Source organism: Zootermopsis nevadensis, unplaced genomic scaffold, assembly GCF_977971745.1.
Source record: "Zootermopsis nevadensis isolate Lab colony 2312 unplaced genomic scaffold, Znev_1.0 Znev_ptg000045l, whole genome shotgun sequence".
Classification (NCBI taxonomy): Eukaryota; Metazoa; Arthropoda; class Insecta; order Blattodea; family Termopsidae; genus Zootermopsis; species Zootermopsis nevadensis.
In genome coordinates this window covers 757,190-778,197 of record NW_028259177.1, presented here as the reverse complement: position 1 = coordinate 778,197, position 21,008 = coordinate 757,190, and the positions used below count along the sequence as shown (strand labels likewise).

Below are 21,008 nucleotides of genomic sequence, written 5' to 3'. Positions count from 1 at the left end.
GAAACTTTCTACTCATGTGAAAGTCTGACGTGACATTGGTTTTAATCACTTTACATTTCGTCTAAACAAATCAATCCAGCATTCCCTTGCTGAAATGCATATTGAACAGTTACGATTGGGTAAACTTCAATGAAAAATGTCCTGTGTTGAACCTCATGGAATGAAAATCAAAGCACAAAATAGGTTGCTTGTCCAGATATCAAATAAACTGAATAGAAGTTACCATGAAAGCCACAAAAATTTAGATTCTACACTTGAAACGACATTATAAACAAACACAGCATATACGTAAACTTCCTCATTTATTTTCTGTTGTTTATGAATCATCTGCATTTACCCCAAAACCACAGACTAATATAATAATTCTACAAGATTTGTGCACATGTACAAGATTTGTAAACTGAAAATCACATTTTTTAAAATATTGATTTTAATGATATCATTCATAATTATTTCAGGTCAAAATGTGAAAGAAAGAAAAAACAGCTATTTAATGCCTTTACAGGGGTATTGATACTACCGGTTCCATTTGAAATGTGGTGGTATGACACATTACCTTTGTAATCTCCAACGATGTGGCCCCATGAGATTTGACCTAACCTCAGTTTTATAAACTGTATATTTTGCATTTTGTTTCCACACTGCTGTCCTTAATATTTATAAATCCATAATTTTAATGAAATAAACTGGTGTTGCTAATCAAGATGACAATCACAATATACATGATTATAGAATTTGTACAGTCTGAGACAACATATGCGACCTGTGCTCTGTTAAAAGCAATGGTATTATCATAATATGTACATAAATAATGATCACTTTATTAATAAATTATCTATACTTGTATTTCAAAATATATCCATCATAGTACATTGTAACAGTATTTTAAATGAGATTCATTTTCTGATATTGCATTTGCATATTATATTAAAATGGCAAGTACACAAAACACTTTTCCAAGTATGCCGGTGGCCCAAAGAGTTCTTGTAATGTCCCTGGTCCACCTACTAAATATACACTTCATGATAAAACTGTAGTGCACTGAAGTCAGGCACTCAAAACAGTTTCTGTTTTTGTAACATATTTCATTTTTAAATCAAGCATCATTTCAACTTCACATTGAAATTAGTGTGAATTTTATCATGGAAACCCTTTATTTATTAAATATCTTTATATTTCTTTCAAACTAACATGACTCACTGACTTTTCCAAATTAACCAACACACAAAGACTGCCAGACTCCTCCTGCATCACTTTGAAGAACTGGTGTTTATCCATGACATTACTTGGTAAGCAAAATTCCCTTCTCATGCTGTGTTGTGTTCACATTGCATTAGTCCATCCTCTCATTCCAACTTTAATTAATTTCTTCTTTTTCCCCTTTTCACTCCTATGTGAGGCATAAGGCCTCTATTTTTAAAAGGTTTCAGTAATCAGTTAGACCAGTGGTTCCCAACCTTTTTGTGCCTAAGGGCACATTTGAGAGTTTATGAGATCGTGGCGGGCACCAACCAATTAACAAAGCCAAATTTTCCTTTCTCTGGACAAATAAGATATGGACACCAAATAATACACAAAACAACACGTTTAATGATACAAGAAACCATGCAAACAAAAATACGTACTTTTATAAGTACAATTATTATTATTATTACTCAAGTGGGAAGTTAGTGTGATGTTTGGCGCTGCATTTGATTGGCCAGTTTTTCAAATTTGGGAGTGTAGGATGATGTTGCTACTCACAAACAATCATCAAGATTGGCGTCAGTAAGTCGAGATCTGTGCTTTGATTTTATGATGTTCATGGTTGAACGGCCTTCATTATTCAGTATAACCTCTTTCCGTAGCAATGCGGGCACCCAAAAAACCCTTGGTGGGAGCCATGGTGCCCGGGGGCACCGCGTTGGGGACCACTGAGTTAGACATTTGCTAGGACTCCTTGGACAAGCGATCGGCCTGTCACAAGGCCTTTACCTGCACACAGGACATCACAACACAGAAAGACACTGACAAACATCCGTGCCTTGAGTGTGATTTGAACCCACAAATCCCAGTGTCCAAGAGCACGAGGCCCACGCCTCAGACGGTGCGATCACTGTGACCAACTTAATTTCACTGGACACTAATTAATTGCCTCATCGTACATGCTAATGTCTCTGATTCTGTGGTTTGGTAATTCAGTTTTTCCCATATGAAGTGTGGCAGCTTTGTCAGTACAACATACACCGATTCTATGAATGGTCATTACTGACTTCATATTGGCATTTTGCATTCTGAATGTTGTTAACTTAAGAATTCCCACCACCTTTAGCACAACGTCAGACCCAACTACGATGGTTTATGGGGTGTCCCATTAACTCGTTCCACCAATAAGCTGGACAGGTACTCAACAACTGCATACTGCTTGGCTTCTTGGGCAACTTGCATCGGCGTGACTCCATCTTGATTTCTTAGCATCAGGTCTGCTCCAGCAGATATCAGCCGTTTCACTATCGGAACATGGCCAAACAGGGCCGCTGCATGCAGAGCACTTTCCCCATTCTGATACAAAGTAAGTGACATTTTAGTGCGTTTGTCTTCTTACAACAAATATCTCTGGTGATCGTAAGGGTTCGGTTACAGGCGGTTTATCACAGAATTAAAACTTGTTTGCAACAGGACCACATGAAGTCAGGTTTATGGACCTCATGCAGTCTGTGTGCAATTCAGTACTCGACAGAAGGGCAGGTGACAATTAAACTGTTCCCCCTCTAACTCAAGAAGTTTACATAGTCTAGAAATAAGCAAAGAATTAAGGTCATTAAATGAATAGCCAAAGGGGTAGTATGTTGTCTCAAGGGTACATATCCTGCTGGCAGATATGTACCATTAAAAACTTAGGAAATGCCATTCATTCCTACAAAGTCCAATGCGTGCATGTCCAAGTTGGGACCGGCCAGCTAAGGGAGACAACCCCGACAGAAAAACATCACTCCCTCAGGATTGTTGAGGGTTGGACGCGAGGCTGACAACCTCAATCCGTAAAACAAAGATTTGTTTCGAAACTTCAAGCTAAGCCTCGGGTGAAAGATTGAAGAGGCCAAGGTTCAACTTTGAACTGTAGTTCCAAGAAGAAGAAGAAGAAGAAGAAGAAGAAGAAATGAATAACTAATGAATAATTTAATGACATTATTTCAATGCACAAGCTACATAATGCCAAATGAGATGAAAAAACGATTATCATGTATGATAACTGGTAAAGATTTGGAAAAAGATTATTATGTCCTATGCGAAGGTGTATACCCAATCTTCACCTGTAGAGACTGAGGAAAATTATGAAAACAATAGGACAGCCGACAGTCCAACTGAAATTGAAACCATATGCCTCCTGAATACAAATCTACAGCACCGATGTTATATCTTATTAATATACATGTTTTGTGTGCACGTAACCTCAGCAACGTTTATTTTGCTACTTACAGGCAGAAGTCCAAGAGATGGCTGGTACTTCAGTAATTCTTCTACAACACTGGAGTGTCCTTTGTGTGAGGCTTTGAACAGTGCTGTGGCACCATCCTGCAAAGCACATGCAGATATCCACATGTCAGAGCAAAGCTCTGTTTCAAATGTAGGTATAAACATTTAAAATATTTCAAATAAGAGACATGAGGAGGCAAATACAGAATGGTCCTGAAATATATGGCCAAACTTTGGGAGCCTGTTCCATTAATTCTAAGGATGAATGAAGGTCATATAGACATTGGTCCAGAAATGCTTCCTATCCGAGTTATAGCCCTTCAAATCTGTGCATCAGAGAAAGTGTTCAACTTTTCCTTGCAGCAGAAGATAGGGACGTAAATGGAAGGGGAATACAATGAGAGGAAATAAAATCCAAATCCAAAATTATCCCAGTTGTCCCATCTGGAGCAAAAGCACATGGAACACAAAGCAATGGCAGTGTTGCTTTACTGTGGGTTTCTATGTGTCGGAAACTGGACCAAGAGAAACTTACCCTCAAATGGCAGACGGCAGTATGGGGGAGAAAAATTGGTCTAACCTATCTTTGTGAGCATGTATGGCAGGAACAAAGATATCTCCAGTTGCTTGTGAGGGAAGAGAAACGTTTACACGATGCATTCAGATTTTAAGGTAAACACATTAATAATATCAAAATATGTTTCAAAATAAGAATCCAATGATAGCTGAAAATATAAATACAGTGATATTCCTTCACAATGAAAGAAATCTTGCAGAATAATTGCTCGAGCAATGGTTTCCAGTGGTGACATAAATTCTCCTGAACTATGTCTAATTTATTTCATTGCTGTAAGTGGGTTCTTAAGAAAGATATGTTTTATCAAATAACATGCACTGCATAGTGCAACTGGGATTTATGTTAGGCCAAAAAGGGATAAAGGGATTTTAAAACCTGGTACTGTACAGATTAATAGAAGATTCTTCAATGGAAAAACACACAAACACACATTCCTAATACTGTTGCAATAAAGAAGCACTTTCATTATTCCAGTACAGTTTGTTTCACGAAAAGCCCAGATTAAGAATAAACACAACTTTTGAAAAGTCATTTCAAGATCCTTCAATTCGTACGAAAATTAACTTCTGAACAGCATCACCAAATTAAACTAAATCAGTAGATTGAAATTTGCATATTCTCTTTGGAGTGACTTCATTATCATAACACACAAATGTGAGAATAACGCCAAAGATATAAAAGACTAAAGAAACAACTTTCTTTAACACATCATATTTCTAATTCTGTGGAAATAAAACAAATTACTATTTTTAAGTGTACGGACTGGCCACCATCTTCCCCTTAATGGTCCCGGACAAAAACAGAGATACAGGCTGTTGAAGATGGTGACGGATCATTTACGGATTTAAATTCTGCTAAACGCTTCTCTGCATTCCACCTCATATCAAAATGTCAATGTATGCTCTGTTCATTTAATTATATTAAAATATAAGGTAACAAAGTCATGTTATTGAAATCCAAAAGTGAAACTTAAAAACGATGTTCTTAAAGAGCAAGGACGCTAGAGGTTCTTACATATTCTCGTCCTGCCCTTAAACAAACAGTAACATAAGGCTTTCATATCATTTACATGCAAAAGGAAATAATTAGAATAATGGCTGGTGTCAAAAGGAGGGTATCTTGTAGAAAATTGTCTCGTAAATTTAATATACTTCCACTTGCAAGTGAATTTATACTCTGCTTGCTATTATTTGTGGTGGAAAACTTGGATAAATTTAAAAGAAATACAGATGCACATAATTTAAATACAAGACGTAAACATGACCTATATGTGCCAAATGCAAACTTTGCTAAATATCAGAAAGGAGTGTACTATACAGGTATCAAGTTGTTTAATAATCTTCCACCAACAATTAAAAGTCTAAATTATGATATAAAGGTATTCAAGCCTGCATTGAAAGATTACCTCTTCACTCAATCCTTCTATTCTGTAGATGATTTCATCTCTGCTGAAAATGTTTAAGCTTTATATCCATAATCTACGTATATGTAAAGCAAGTTTTGTATTTATATTTAAAACTCTGAGGTTTATGTATATTAATTTGTAAAATTATTTTTCATACTTGTATTGCAGAATCTAAAATTTATGTACACTGACATGTGAAATACGTTCTTGTACTTGTGTTTAAAGTTCTGAAGTGTATGTTTATTATATGAAATGACATGTTCTACATCGTTTGGTTGAGTCCTAAGAAGGATCTATGGAATGTAAATAAAATCAACTCTACAAAATAAAGATTTAGTATGGTGCAAAATTACTCATCTTCGTTGCATTACAATCTGGAGAATAAAAATTACACAGAAACCTCTTTTGCCCATTTTGGAAAGAAAAACTGTCCAAGGTCTGACACAATAAACCAATTTCATCTTCACACACTGGCAACTACACCGACTGCCTTTCACAGAATCCAGAGGTTCAATACCATGATCACATGAGCATGCCACTGGAACCCGTCTTGAACCCAATGAATGGGTTCTACATCCTCGTACATTACAATGATAAAAACAGAAATGTTCCAGTCTGAGGCCAGAGAAAGGAACCAACTACAGACTCTTGACTTGGATCACACCAGGGATGTCAAGCTCACATACTCAAGTCATGGCCTTGCAGGTGGTTATCAATATTTCAGAGGACCACAACAACTCCAACTTCAGATCTGTACCCAGAAGATGGTGGTGATACATCTCTCTGAGATGTTGGTAAAACGTAAAAGAGTACAAGACTTCACAATCCATTAGACCACAATTCACATTTTAGCCACTGTGAAAACCTAAGATCTCACATATTCTAATTTTAAGCAGGTGTGTTAACACTGTTGTTTTAATGTGAACGACACAAATTTTGTGCTAAGGGACACAGTCACGCACAGACGTCCACGAACATGGTCCTCGAGGATTTCACCATTATCCACACACATGTACTAACACTCCTTTTTTTTCAGACTGCACTTTGGCACTTTAAATATTCTTTGTAAAGGCAGAAATGTCGTATGTGGAAGAAGAGAAAAGAGTCTGGATGAAACACTGATTACAGGACTGTGCAAAAAAGTCACTTTAATTTATTTAAAAAAATTATAGCAGCATTTCTTAAAGTGTGGTATGTGTGTCACATGTGGGACACAAAATGATTTCAAAGGGTACATGCCAAACAGTAATTATAAAAAACTGTTCCAGAGTTCTGCCTGCTGTCAGATGAACTTTGAATTTCAAGAAACTACTAATAAATTGGTTAATACTCATAAAGGTCATAGGTTTCTGTACATTTTTTTTGCTTACCTCATGGCCGCTTGAGAGTTAACCGACTCTGATACATAACTTGGACACGTCTGCAAAATACTTCTGTGAGTGTGCCACTTCTTGTAAGCCTCGTCTACACCTTACAACTGAACTGACAAAGAATTTATTATGGCCTTGCAGTTGGCTACAAAGTTTATCAGCTTGTATAGGTAAATTATGTTTGAAATCCATTTTCACATTCAAGAAAAATGTCAAAAAGTGTCTTCAGAAGGTAGTTAAAACAAACACCTTTGTTGGTCGCCGTAATATAAAACAACAGACTATAACATGTTAAACCTGACACAAACGGCTAGTTGGTTTTCGTACTGTTACTGTTAAGGTGGCGACTGACAGCATGCTACAATACCACTAGCGTTGAATAGCGCCACTATCCAATCAGTGACAGCTGCGTAAGTGACGTCATGTGTGTGACCATTTTTTTTCAGAGCTCCTTGCCATGTGTTGTGTTGGTATTAAAAGTCATAGCTGTTTGTAGGTTGGTATTGAATGTGATTTGTAGGTTATGTGTGGTTCTTGCAGATTGATTTCCATTGCAAATCGCATTTGTGGAGTGACTTTTTTGTACGATATATATTATACATGCTGTATATTTGAAAGACTATTTCCTTCGAGGTATTTAAGCATGATGTAACTCAAACATCATATTCCTTTCAAAATTACGTATTAACATTATAATTACTACTGAAGATCATTCATAAACAAATATACAGGCTAGGCGAAGAAAAGATTACTCGCACCCAGTTTGGATTTTTAAATGCACTGGGAACAAGGGAGGCACTATTTTTGATCCAAGTATTATTTCTGAGCTGCAGGGATGTCAACTGTGATGTAGATGACTACCTAAATACTTCGATAGAATTCGACACGATAGGATGGTGGAAGTCCTGATACTGATAGAAAAGATTTGCGTGTTATTGTTAACCTCTGTTGGAACCAAACCGCTAACATCAAGGTGGAAGGTGTCAGTTCAGAAGACATAAGAATAAGGCATGGTGTTCGGCACGGATGCAATCTATCTCCAATTCTATTCAATCTCTTTTTGGAACACATATTCGAAGAAGCATTGGAAAATGTAAACGTTGAAGTCGTTGTGAATGGAGAGCGATTAAATAACATTCGGTACGCGGACGATACTGTAGTGTTCGCCGACTCTCTTTAAGGTCTCCAAGAATTGATGGATCGTATTGTGAAGGCCAGTACCAACCACGGCTTAGATCTTAACATCCAAAAAACGAAGCTCATGATTATCAGTAAAAATGCTGTATTACCCGGTCAGCTGGTAGTTAATAATACAAAAATGGAAAGAGTATCGAAATATACATACTTGGGCAGCACAATTAATGACCAGTGGGATCACTCCTTGGAAATAAAGTGCTGTATCGAAAAAGCCAGAGCCACTTTCAGCAAAATGGGATCAATGTTCAGGAGTCGAGACTTAAACTTAAACACCAAGTTAAGACTACTCAGATGTTATATTCTCTCTGTGTTTTTATATGGCGCTGAATCATGGACGTTGACCGACGCTTCTTCAAAAAAGTTGGAGGCCTTCGAAATGTGGTTGTACCGACATATTCTCAGAATTTTCTGAATTGACCGTGTAAGCAACAAAAAAGTTCTCGAGAAACTCTGCAAAGACGTCGAGGTTGTTAACAAGATAAAAAGAGAAAGTTGGAATATTTTGGTGATATCATGAGAAATTGTGAAGGATGCGGGCTGCTTCAGCTGATAATCCAGGGAAAAGTATTCGGAAAGAGGGGACCTGGCAGGCCAAGAATCTCCTGGCTTCAGAACCTAAAAACTTGGTTCTCGATGTAAACTGGAGGGCTGTTTCAAGTAGCAGCCAATAAAGCTAAAATTGCTATGCTGATCGGCAACATCCGGAACGGATGGGCACTTTAAGAAGAAGCATAATAAACTCTTCTTGGGCTATCAGCAGTGTAAGTTGGTTTAATGAATAAAGCACCAATGATTGGAGAATCAGGGTACCCTGAGGGTGAAGACAAGGAATATTCTTGAAACGCTGGGGTTTTCTTCATTAAGCCACCTTACACGGGTGGTAGCTTGAGAATAATTTATTATACCATGCCATTCAATTGCATGATTAAAACTGTGTCATCATTTTTTCTGTTAGTGTAACCCTACAAGAACCATTTCCTTGTGAATCCACACTTCTATACAAAGGTCTGAATACAAAACAAAATGCAATCGGACTCTGATGATGATATATGTAAAATTATTATTTTGCACTTTGTTTATCATCAAATTAAAAAGTAATAAAACTACAACATTTTGAAGTCTGGATTTTACTTCTGTCTTCTGGTATGAAAGGGGAAGAGGGCAGAAATCCTATCTGTTGGCCCCCTAGTGGAGCTAGCCTCAGACCTGGTATATCCTCTTCTCCTTCTTTACACGGAGATGGAAGCAAAATTCAGCTCCCAAAATATTGTAGTTTTATTATTTTATGAATCAGATAATAGACAAAGTGCAGCATCACCAACAACCTTCAGACTCTTATCAGATTTTATGTTTTGCATTCTAACCGTTGGATAGCCATGTGGATTCACAAGGAAAACGGTTCTTGTAACTTAAATTAACAAGATATGAAATTTAATGCAGGTGTAAGAAAAGACTCTCTTTAAATGAATGAATGATACATACCTCAGTCACTCATCAGTTTAGCCACAGCCAATTGCTCTGTCTGGCCTGACACACCTACACACCCAGAGCACACGTCTGCTTCAACTGCTAACACAACACCGAATGCACGAGCCATGATGGACAAGATGACAATGACAGGGCCTGTGGTAAGCCATCCTGTGACATATAGACAATATATTTGTATTTCAGTACTTTAATTTTCCATTATATTTCAAAAGTTTTCGGTCCTCAGTCCTTTTGGTGATTTACACATCAGCTACGTGATATCCGAGGTCTTCACATCAATTAGAGATCTGGTGGTGGTCTTCTGGACTACAACAACGTGTAGTCTTATAGGTGGTTACTACCATTTCAAAGGTACATACTGCCTCCATCTTCACATTCCTAGAAAACAATGGCAACGTGACTGCATAGTGTCATAAACCAGAAGACCACAATCTGTATATGTAATCTGACTCCTAATGTTACCACATTTTCTTAAATACCCCATGCATTTCCTTCCAAGAGAGTGAAAATAAAGCCAAACTTTGGATATAAGGCTTATTTGTAAGAAATTTGGCAACATAATTCATTAACATACCCAGAAGCCAAGCCAAGCACAACTTCAGTGTACACAGGTACTTTCCCCATATGACGGAAGAATCAGAAATATAAATCAAGTTGTCATCCCTGGAGAAATGGACATGCATGCTGCATCTATACATAAGCCATTTGAAGCTGCAATGAAAGACAAAACAAGCGATGGTAGAATTTTTGAAAGCATTCATTCACACCAACAACTAAAATCTAGTGGCTCAACACTTAACAGTTTTGCACGTTGATAAAAAGTGAATGGGCATTCATGCTGCCTGCGGTAACTTGAAAAAGAGTTTTAAGAAGTTGATGGCACAGAGGACGACCACTCACGTGACAGCAATCCTGACCATGTCAGATCAGCTGATGATGGCAGCAGTGGAGAACAGTAATTATAAGTATACTTCTTAAGGACTGTTTGAGTAGCAAGTCATTAAAATACACCACTTTCTTATTTCAGGATAAATGCAGGTACGTGAAATGGATAGGGGTATTGTCCTCAGTGGTCTGGCTAGTAGTGTGCCACCAGTCCACTAAAATTGGAGGAATATGAGATGCTTTCTCTTCTCCATTCCGCACAAGCTTTACTGTTTGCTTGGACGTGGCTTTATGAATTATGCAACTTAACTGCTACATCATTTGATCATGTTTTCATGCACTAGAGGATCAGAGTTTCCAGGCTTCGCATTCATTTGTGCCTCGCAATCAAGGAAACTTAGAGAATTTGCCCTTTAAACATGGGTAGACTGTGTGGTCCTCACCAAAAAATATCTCAGTTGAGCTGTGTACTGTGCAAGTACTTTTCCTTTCTTGTAATGACAGTAAATTAGTCCCTTTGTTTTAAGAATATTATTTTTGGCATCCTAAAACCCTTTGTTACTAAACAGTCAGTTTTTGGAAACTAGATAGAAATGCTATTCCATGTTTTTTAGAAAAACTATTGTCAAGAAGAACATTCTTGGAGAAACTAAAAACATTGAAATATGGGAGACACTGCCAACCTACATACAACCCTAAGAGTGAATATAAGGAAAACAAAATGTACACTGGGAACCTTTGTTTTGCAATATTATTTTTACCAATGGTTAACAGCTTGCAACAATCTGAGAAAAACTGATTTGCTGGCAATGCTTGATGTTTCAAAAAAGTTGAAATGTTTTGAATTTCAGGGGCCTTTAACAACCATATGACTTACGTGCTTCACGAAAAGAAAAGAAAAACATGAATCTTTGGCAAAAAATATTTACAGTACACGCTGGTCATTCTTTATTTAAGCCACCAAAGAAATTATGAGCTTCTGGAGATCCAACTTACATTTAGTAGTTCAGAATATAATAAAAGAGTTTGTAAAAACTGAGAAAAATTTTGAAATGGGTGACACGACTTGCCAGATCAAGAACTGCCATTGAGAGGTCAAGAATAATCTGAGTTGCCCCTTGACAGAAGTAATTGTACAGAATCTTTCGAACTGCTAGAACATTATGATCCTCTGCTGAATAAGCATTAAAAGCTTCAAAACTTCCAATTAATAATTTACAATAACAGTTGCGCCCTCAGGAACAAACATCTGGCGAGACAACACATCCAGGTGATGTGTTGCAAGTGCCTTGGGTCCTGCGGAAGCTGTGAAGTCTGCCTCGCAACACTTGTAATAATGCCCAGATGTTTCTTTCAGTATCAAAACAGGTTGCGAAATATTTTCAACAGTCACTCTTACTTATGTTCTTGTGGTACACCCTATGTCCTGGTAAATGAGTCATGGCAGAATAAGGATTTCATTAGCATTGGAACACAAAACTCAGTCTCTCAGAAGGAAACAACCTTTCTACTTATTGGCTATTAATCAATGGTTAGGAATTTCAATTCTTTACAGAGTATTATGCAAACAGACCAAGAGTGATGGTACTCAGCTATTTACTGACCACCTCTCCAATTGGTAAATTCTGAAGAAAAATATTTATATTACATCCTCCAATAAAATTCTTATACTATACAGAATTTTTCTACACAAACTTAACTTTCTTCTGCTTCTTTATAGTGACCCATTTTAGGTCTACACAACCTACACACAGTAACTGTCCTTTAACCTTCTTCCATCACTGAATATTTGTCTCATAGATGCTGTGTGCTCCACAGTTATTAGTCTCCAACATACTTATTAAAGATTAAAACCAGCATCACAAGCAGTTCATTTGTAAGAAATTTGCATATCTGGAGTTTCTTTTGCTTCCATGCAAGCAAAAGAAACTCTTTCATGATTATGTCGTGTGATTTATTAACTTCTGTTTAATAGGCAAAATTATTATAAGCATTTAAAAGTCGGCTATCCCCAACGCTACCAGCTGGATGACCAGAGTTAAATTTGCAGCACCAGTAGAGATTTTTATCTTTGTCACCAAATAAATTATGTCTCTGATGCCCACTCAGCCTCCCAACCAATGGGTAAACAGTAAATTAAAGTTTGTCCCACTATACGCCATGTAGGCGTTTGGGGGGAGAGGCAGTATAGCTCCTCTCTTCCTTGACCTCAGCACTAGATGGGGGTGAGTGGTCAGCATCACGCCCCGGCCGGCTTTACCCCCGGGAAAGGACCACGGTACCCATTGTAGAGGAGGCTGGGTGGACCCCAGAGGCGGTCTGGACGCAGAGGCTAGAGGAAACATCCTCTGCCACCGTCGGGGATCGAACCCCGGTCGTCCAGCCCGTAGCTAGTCACTATACTGACTGAGCTATCCCGGCTCATCCCAACCAATGGGTAATCAGGCTCTTTTCCTTAGAGACTGAGACCTGAACCTGGCCATTCGCCTCCACATAGTGTGTGGAGCTACACTTAGTCAAAGATCAATCTTCCCAGAAATGGTCAGAGTGTTATGCATTTATTTGTTAGCCATTCATTTCTGAATGAAAATATAAGTAAAATGAAAAAGCCCCACACTCAAGTAAAAGCAGTGACCAGATACACAAGGTTGTCCAAAACAATAAAACATATTTAGCGAAATCCAAAAATATAGCTACCTTTTGTGGGATCTTGTAAACACAGTAATGAATCATAAGGTTAAAAAAGTGGGGAAATTTTTGACTAGCTGAGTGTAACATTAGCTTCTCAAAAATTACTCTTCTCCATGAAGACAGCTACATTTCAGTCTTGGTATTTCTAAGGTAACAACAAGAGTGATACAATATGAAGCTGATGACATAACATTCACAGATTTGTTCTCCTGCCTATTTGGTTAATTTTATATCATTTCTTCTCGAGTACGTACAGAATCAGAATCATAGACACATAATCTTTGCTTACTGTGCTTTTAAGGTAATATGTAAACAGAATCTGACTACTGACAAGATTCTGTTTGAAGATTTCTGTCTTCTGGGTTATTGCGCTGATGACGGAGGCAGTATGACCTCTGAAACGTTGGTTAACATCGACCAGACTACACAGCGCAACAACCCAGAAGACAGAAATCTTCATACCCTGATGATGGAGGCAGTATGACCTCTGAAACGTTGGTTAACATCAACCAGACTACACAGCGCAACAACCCAGAAGACGAAAATCTTCATACTCTGATGACGGAGGCAGTATGACCTCTGAAACGTTGGTTAACATCAACCAGACTACACAGCGCAACAACCCAGAAGGCGAAAATCTTCATACTCTGATGACGGAGGCAGTATGACCTCTGAAACGTTGGTTAACATCTACCAGACTACACAGCGCAACAACCCAGAAGACAAAAATCTTCATACCCTGATGATGGAGGCAGTATGACCTCTGAAACGTTGGTAAACATCTACCAGACTACACAGAGCAACAACCCAGAAGACAAAAATCTTCATACCCTGATGATGGAGGCAGTATGACCTCTGAAACGTTGGTTAACATCAACCAGACTACACAGCGCAACAACCCAGAAGACGAAAATCTTCATACTCTGATGACGGAGGCAGTATGACCTCTGAAACGTTGGTAAACATCTACCAGACTACACAGCGCAACAACCCAGAAGACGAAAATCTTCATACCCTGATGATGGAGGCAGTATGACCTCTGAAACGTTGGTTAACATCAACCAGACTACACAGCGCAACAACCCAGAAGACGAAAATCTTCATACTCTGATGACGGAGGCAGTATGACCTCTGAAACGTTGGTAAACATCTACCAGACTACACAGCACAATAACCCAGAAGACAGAAATCTTCATACTCTGATGACGGAGGCAGTATGACCTCTGAAACGTTGGTAAACATCTAACAGGCTACACAGCGCAATAACCCAGAAGACAGAAATCTTCATACTCACCGCTGTGAGAACCTCAAGTCTTACAAGATTCTGTTTATATTAATAATAGATCAACTTAGTCTGATGCATTAGATTATTCAAAATATGCTAATTTCTTTGGAAGCTTTCAAGTCACATATATATTAGTGCTCGCACATATGAGAAACAGAGTTAACACATGCTTATAAATTTATTCCTAATACTCTAATTGTACCAAATTCTTTCTCAGATCTTTCCTTTCATTTAGAAGCAGCACTCTGAATGCAGAAATAATTACATAATCATCTTACACTTCAGCATAACTGTTCTTGGTTTTAACTGACAGCCATGCGTTAGTTATTCTCTGGTTTAACCGATATGATATTTCAAAATGTGAAAAATTTCAGCACTCACCACAGCCAGGTTAAATATGGCATCAACTTGTCCCAGCTTGTTTGCATCTGACAGTAGAGCTCTTACACCACTCTTCATGGTAACGTCAGCCAGAGAGATGACTACTCTTACACCACAGCTGCGCCATATCCTGACACGCAAACTCTGGTAACCAGTCTTGATGCCTTTACGAGATGTCAGCACCAGTTTACGAGCGCCTCGTAACACAAGCCAGTCAGCCAGCTCCAGACCAAAGCCTCCCAAGCCACCTGTAAGTGGCAACACTGTCCCATGTCACATACCTACATGTTTATTTTTTTAATTAAAATTATTATATAACTAATAAATAGTATAACAGTTATAACGCATCCAAATATTATTAGAAAGGTGACGGGTTTGAAGTTTACGTAGTTCAATTAGTCACAGAACTCATCTTGGACCTAAAGAAAAACAATACCCAAATACATCTATTTGGATACCAATAGGGTTTTGAATAATATGGGGGATAACCCAGAAACCCAAAACCATAAATGTAGAAAAAACCAAATTACTCGGATAGTTCAACAGGATAAGGTTTCCCCTAACCTATCAAAGAACGTGTAGGATTCTCACTACAGGATCCAATAAAAAACCATTCATGAACTGTCTGTAATAGATAACATTTTAACAGGCTAAAATGTCTAGATATGAAACAATTAAAAACCAATGCAAAAATCAAAAGACAGCAACCTGATGAATCAAGTATATGTGAACAGGTAGTACAATTCTTCAACATAAACCCACACTCTCTAGTAGCCTGGAAATACAAGAACCTACTCAAGATTGGAAAGAGTTTTGTAAGAAACTGAATTTGTGATTACAATATACCCTCATTATGACGGTCACAGCAACTCATTGCAGATCATAACTTCTTGGCTCAAATTATCTCCTAGAGCACGTAGTTAAGCTATGGATAACCTGTTCAGGGGCATTCTGTATATAATAATCTGTACCATATTAAACATAATTTTTCTGTAATGGAATGTTTTGGAAGGAGAAAAAGGTATGGAATATTTAAAAGAGAATACGAAAGACAGCATGGGATAACAATAATAAAAAAGTAATTTCAACGAGCCTTTTCACACTAATATTCTCTTAGTATCATGTCCATGTCTCTGTCTGCCTAAATAGATTTTCAACCAAGTGATAAATTTTCATGTAACTTGGTATGAACATCAAGCAACTAAGGCCACTCCCACTTTAGTAATGTATTAATTAATTTTCTTACCCTCAGTAATACTAACATAGCAGCAGTGACATAGTGCATGTGACGAGGCTATAATTTTACACATATTATTGTGAAATCCACCACTATATCTGCCAGCATCATACAGTACTATATTCTACTGCATTTGGTAACAAAAGAAAAAGAATTGGGACAATCACTCCTACATCTTTGGTATGTTTTATTCTTATTTCTATTTTATTGATACTTTCTAACTATAATTCATATATTTTTGCATTTTATTCTCTAAATTCTTTTATAAATTCTTTCAAATTCTTTAGTGTTTCTTTCAATCTTTTACTTACAGGCCGATATGTACATCTAATAAAATTTAAGGAAAAACAACACCTTCGCCCAAATATGGAAAAACAAACGTAATGAAACATCACCAAAAAAACTACAGAAATCATAATTGAGTTTTAAGTTCTTAGATATATTTTACACCTGATGATGGTTTTATAAAAACCGAAACATGTTGTGTAAATGTTCCGAAATATAAATCGATCAATCGATATGGAACATCGATGATATTTTATTATCTTAATTATAAGAAATTTTAAATATTGTGATAAGACGGACTAAAATAAAATAAATAAAAGAAAAATAATGTGAAGAAAATATCAATAAAACTGTGGCAAGCATCTTCTTATTTAGTTCTGCCTTCAGTTCCAGTTGGGTTATCAGAAATCCAAAATTCTTGGACTTCTACACATTTTCAAAAAATTGCAAGGAAACATTATAAGATTGTATTATTACATTTTGCCCACGACCAATTTCAATATATTTTAATCTTTCACAAATTACCCACAGATACTTTTACTGCACTGAAGAATAATTTCTCTGCCATTGTCATAATATGAGCCAAACTCTCTATATTTTAACAATTTTATTTATGGACGTTTCTACACACAATTTATTTTTTATATTTTAATGTTAGGAAATTAAATGAAAAAACTCATTACCTGCAATGACATAGGTGTTACTGTGATTACAGAAGTACTGTGGATAGGCCTGCATGAGTCGTGGTACAGACACAGTAACTTTTTTATCCTCCTCTGGTCGAATATGCACCAAAACTTTGTCTATATGTTTCTAATCTGCAATATAATTATGTACCTCATATTCCTACACAATTTTTATACAACTATATAACTCAACCCCGTGCTTACCAAATTTATCAAAATGAGGTATTAACCTTTCTTACATGGGAACAAGGTATTTAAATGTTTACACTACAGTGCTGATTCACCATTATAAGGAGAAGACAATTATATTTTGTTGAGAGTAGTTTTACACCATTTCCCACTAGTTTATCTAAAATCTGCAGGTCACTTTCTTGTTGAGAACTTCTGACAATGGTCTGGTCTACCACATACCCTCTTATCATCCCACTCCCTTTTGCAAACACATGATTCAGCAAACTAGAAATACCTGAGAGAAGTATTATTTATTTCAGCATTTCTTTAATATTCCTTCAGGTGCCTCTACCTCAGAGAAGACCTTGGATGCATGATAATATAATGACTATTTGAATAGAACCTTCTTGGTAACAATAACCTTCATAACTACCTAACTAGATGGCTTACCGAACTTGAAGGTTCATCACCGAATTAACCAAAGCCCTGTCCTGGGCCAACAAAATCCAGTCTCCTTCAAATCCTATCTCCCATAGATCCCGCCTGAGATTATCCACCCATCTACGTCTAGGTCTCCCCAGCGGTCTCTTCCCCTCACGCTTCCCAAATAGTGGACCCAACCAACCAGATGGCTTACGGAACTCGAAGGTTCATCACCGAATTAACCAAAGCCCTCCACAGACCCTGTCCTGGGCCAACAAAATCCAGTCTCCTTCAACTCCTATCTCCCACAGATCCTGCATGACATTATCCTCCCATCTATGTCTAGGTCTCCCCAGCAGTCTCTTCCCCTCAGGCTTCCCAAATAGAGGACCCAACCAACCAGATGGCTTACGGAACCCGAAGGTTCATCACCGAATTAACCAAAGCCCTCCACCGGACCCTGTCCTGGGCCAACAAAATCCAGTCTCCTTCAACTCCTATCTCCCACAGATCCTCCCATCTATGTCTAGGTCTCCCCAGCAGGCTTCCCAACCAATGTCTGGTGCACGCTACATGCCCTGCCCATCTCATTCTTCTCGACTTAATAACAATAACCTTCATAGGGTTAATAATTAAAAATAACTTTCAGCGGGGAAGAACAACCAAATTCTGTACGGGGCAGTGAAAAAGACTGCAGTGTCATACCTGCTATACCGTGGCTGAAAACAAATGGTAATTTAGCATTGTGCTATCGTGACACATTTCCAGTCAGAATGTACTTAACATGATGCACAGCTTATAAATGTTAAATACATTAATTGCACTTTATCTGTTTTCTGAGGTATGTTTCCAAAGTTGGCTCTGCTCTCATATTCAGCTAATAGGTTACCAGTATGCAGGAAGATTTTTATCAATTTTCCATTTTAAGGTTGGTAGTTGTGATGATTAGGGATGGAACGCAGACCTTCTGAATACCAGGTTAGTATGTCAACCACTAGATAATTAATGTTAAATTTTAAAAAAATAAAAAAGAAACATAAAGGATTCTATCAGTGGAACGACAGCTAGTCAGTCTCCTGAAGGTGGGGTAAAGCCAAGTTCCAGAACATTATGTATAACAAATAAATATCAGACAAGTGACAACGTCCAACATAATAATAGTACAACTGAATCTACTGTTGTCACATAACTTTAAAAAACTATGAGACTAATAAAATCTGTTATAATATTAATAATAAGAAATAGAAATAACATCGATGATCAAGCAATCACAGCAAAATTAGAAACTGCCTTACAGACAGCAACTTAAGAAGAAGGGATTACTATCTTGAAGTTTCAGCAAAAGAAACAATTTTAATGAAAGTGCAAGGAAGAAAACATATAGGAATAAGCAGTCACAGAGAATCAATGAACAGAATAAGCCAATGAATGTAACTGCTTTTGATACTTGATATCAATTTTTTATAAAAATTGCTACAGAGAGGAAATTACACAATATTCTCTGAAGTTCTTCCATCATCTCCATCATGACAACTGTACCTGAAAGCTTGTTCCACTTCAGTGTCTGAAAGAACAGTCCTGGATAGTGGTCGTACTGCCCCTGTCGCTATGCCTTCAGATACACAGTCATGCACCTTATTCTTAAACTCAATGGATCCAGAGACCACTTTGGATAACATGACTCCATGGAAGCTTGTCCTCTTTAGGAACACCTCCATGCCTACATGTTGGATTCACTCACAGATAATTTATGTCACAAAGACCAGCAACACTATACAACATATGTCATATAAAACTACAGTTCCTTTTACTAGCATCTTTGCCATAATAAGCAATTCCTAATAGCCTACAATATTGTTCCGTAGCTTTCTGCAATGACTGGAATTTCAAACCTTTTATGGTTTGCGACCTTTAAAATGTTGTGGGCAGGGACAGTACGTTAAGATAAGTATGAAATTACTTATGGTATTACTTTTCACAGTAATTACCAAATGTATGCACAATATGAGCAGTGTGCATGTGTAACTACAAAATAAATAGTGCCTTGAATTCTGCTTCTCCTTTGATCTGCACAAACCAAGCAGTAACAAGCTGAGCATCTTACTCCTTTCAAATTTTTATGAGTCAAGAAACTTTATCGAATGATTTTTGTGCCATGATGCAGAAACGAACTGTCATTTTCTCCTGCCCAACTATAACATTTCTTTGGATGATTCACACGTCAACTGGCAATACCACTCTTTGCTGTGACACTTTTGTTTCGTATCCAGTACGCACCATTCAGCATGGTGTGCATTGGTGGTTAGCAGGATTCACGACCCATCAGTACATGGGTTCGATCGGGACCGCGACATTTAACACCCCTGCTGTGACCCCCTTTTGTGAGATGATGATGATGAAAGTGGAGTAATTGTTGGGATGCCACGGAGAAACCGGGGAAGCCCCCGGAGGAAAACTCCGTGTTGCCTAGACCACGGCCTTGCCCAACACAAGTTATAAATTCGAACCCGAGACCCCAGGATTACAAGGCCAGCGTTCTAACCGCTAGACCACCGTGGCGGTGCTGTGACACTAATAACTCTACTATAAGCAATGTAATGAGAATTAAATTTCTGTGTCTTTTGTTGTGGTCTTCATGGCAACTTGTCAACAGTGAACTGAGGGCAGTTCAAAAGATTACAGTCATGTCATGGAAGAAGGAAACAAAAGTTTCTTCTGTGATGCACATGTTTACATGATCTTCTCTGGCTGTGACTGAACTCAGTACACTAATGGCATAATGAAGCATGTACCGGCACTTATCCTTGGCCTTTTAACAAACATTGCAGTGAAGGAATATGGAAACATTTTTATATTATGTTTTGTATCATGAGCATTACACCCCTCCTCCCTTGGTGATGCGATTCATGGCCTCCAGCACGTGTAACCTGTCTACCTCACCTGATGTTCAAGCAACTTTGGCCAGTGTTTGGAGTGTAACAAAACATTCTGAAGGCTGATGTTACGAGGTGGGGATTTACTGTAGCTTCTTCAAGGATTACAAGTTCCCTGAACATGAATAGGACTGCCAAGTTCAAGTGTCTCATGTATGGAATAAGCAATGATTGTTCAACATGGCAAGAGTGTGCAGTTATCAACGGACATTAAGAGAGCGGAATAACACTTTATTATGACATGAGAAGTGTAACGAATAGAGAACAACTATTTTAAGCATTTTTATATCAGTAGCTTCAAGAACAGTAAAGAGTAAATCATTATCAATTGTTTTGGAGTACTTAACAAATCCATAAGCTATAATGAATCCATGTGAAATCAGTAAAATTTTTACAATACCAATAGTGTTGTTCTTCTGAAGATTAAATGTTCCAATCTCAAGGAACTGTCCTCAATGGGCAAGACAGCGTACAGAGGCCTGCAGCTTTTCCTCAGTGAGGGAGTTGAAAACAAGGTCCACACCTCTACCATTTGTCT

At 37.7% G+C, this 21,008-nt stretch overlaps 1 protein-coding gene and 1 long non-coding RNA gene across 3 annotated transcripts; one reads left to right on the top strand and one right to left on the bottom strand.

Annotated features, from left to right (window-relative positions):
- Positions 1-285: 285 nt before the first annotated feature.
- Positions 286-21,005, bottom strand: LOC147871600 (uncharacterized). Of its 2 annotated transcripts, none has more exons than XM_087360696.1 (5): positions 20,871-21,005; positions 16,941-17,075; positions 14,736-14,983; positions 3,460-3,555; positions 286-2,541 (listed from the first exon to the last, which is right to left on the bottom strand). In XM_087360696.1, the coding sequence occupies exons 2-5, from the start codon at positions 16,993-16,995 to the stop codon at positions 2,329-2,331; spliced, it is 612 nt and encodes a 203-aa protein (XP_087216822.1). In that variant the 5' UTR covers positions 16,996-17,075; positions 20,871-21,005; the 3' UTR covers positions 286-2,328. The 2 variants fall into 2 exon arrangements, with proteins under 2 accessions (XP_087216822.1, XP_087216821.1); XM_087360695.1 differs by lacking the exon at positions 20,871-21,005 and adding an exon at positions 19,077-20,841.
- Positions 3,521-5,790, top strand: LOC147871601 (uncharacterized). Its single transcript, XR_015538645.1, has 2 exons — positions 3,521-3,607; positions 4,788-5,790. It is a non-coding gene; the product is annotated as an uncharacterized LOC147871601 (long non-coding RNA).
- Positions 21,006-21,008: the final 3 nt, after the last annotated feature.

Coding starts and splice junctions, on each gene's coding strand:
- LOC147871600 (XM_087360696.1), bottom strand. CDS start 16,995: ATGCAGGCCTATCCACAGTACTTCTGTAATCACAGTAACACCTATGTC. Junction 14,984..16,940: donor TAACACCTATGTCATTGCAG/GTAATGAGTTTT, acceptor TGCCACTTACAG/GTGGCTTGGGAGGCTTTGGT. Junction 2,542..3,459: donor CATCTCTTGGACTTCTGCCT/GTAAGTAGCAAA, acceptor ACTTTGTATCAG/AATGGGGAAAGTGCTCTGCA.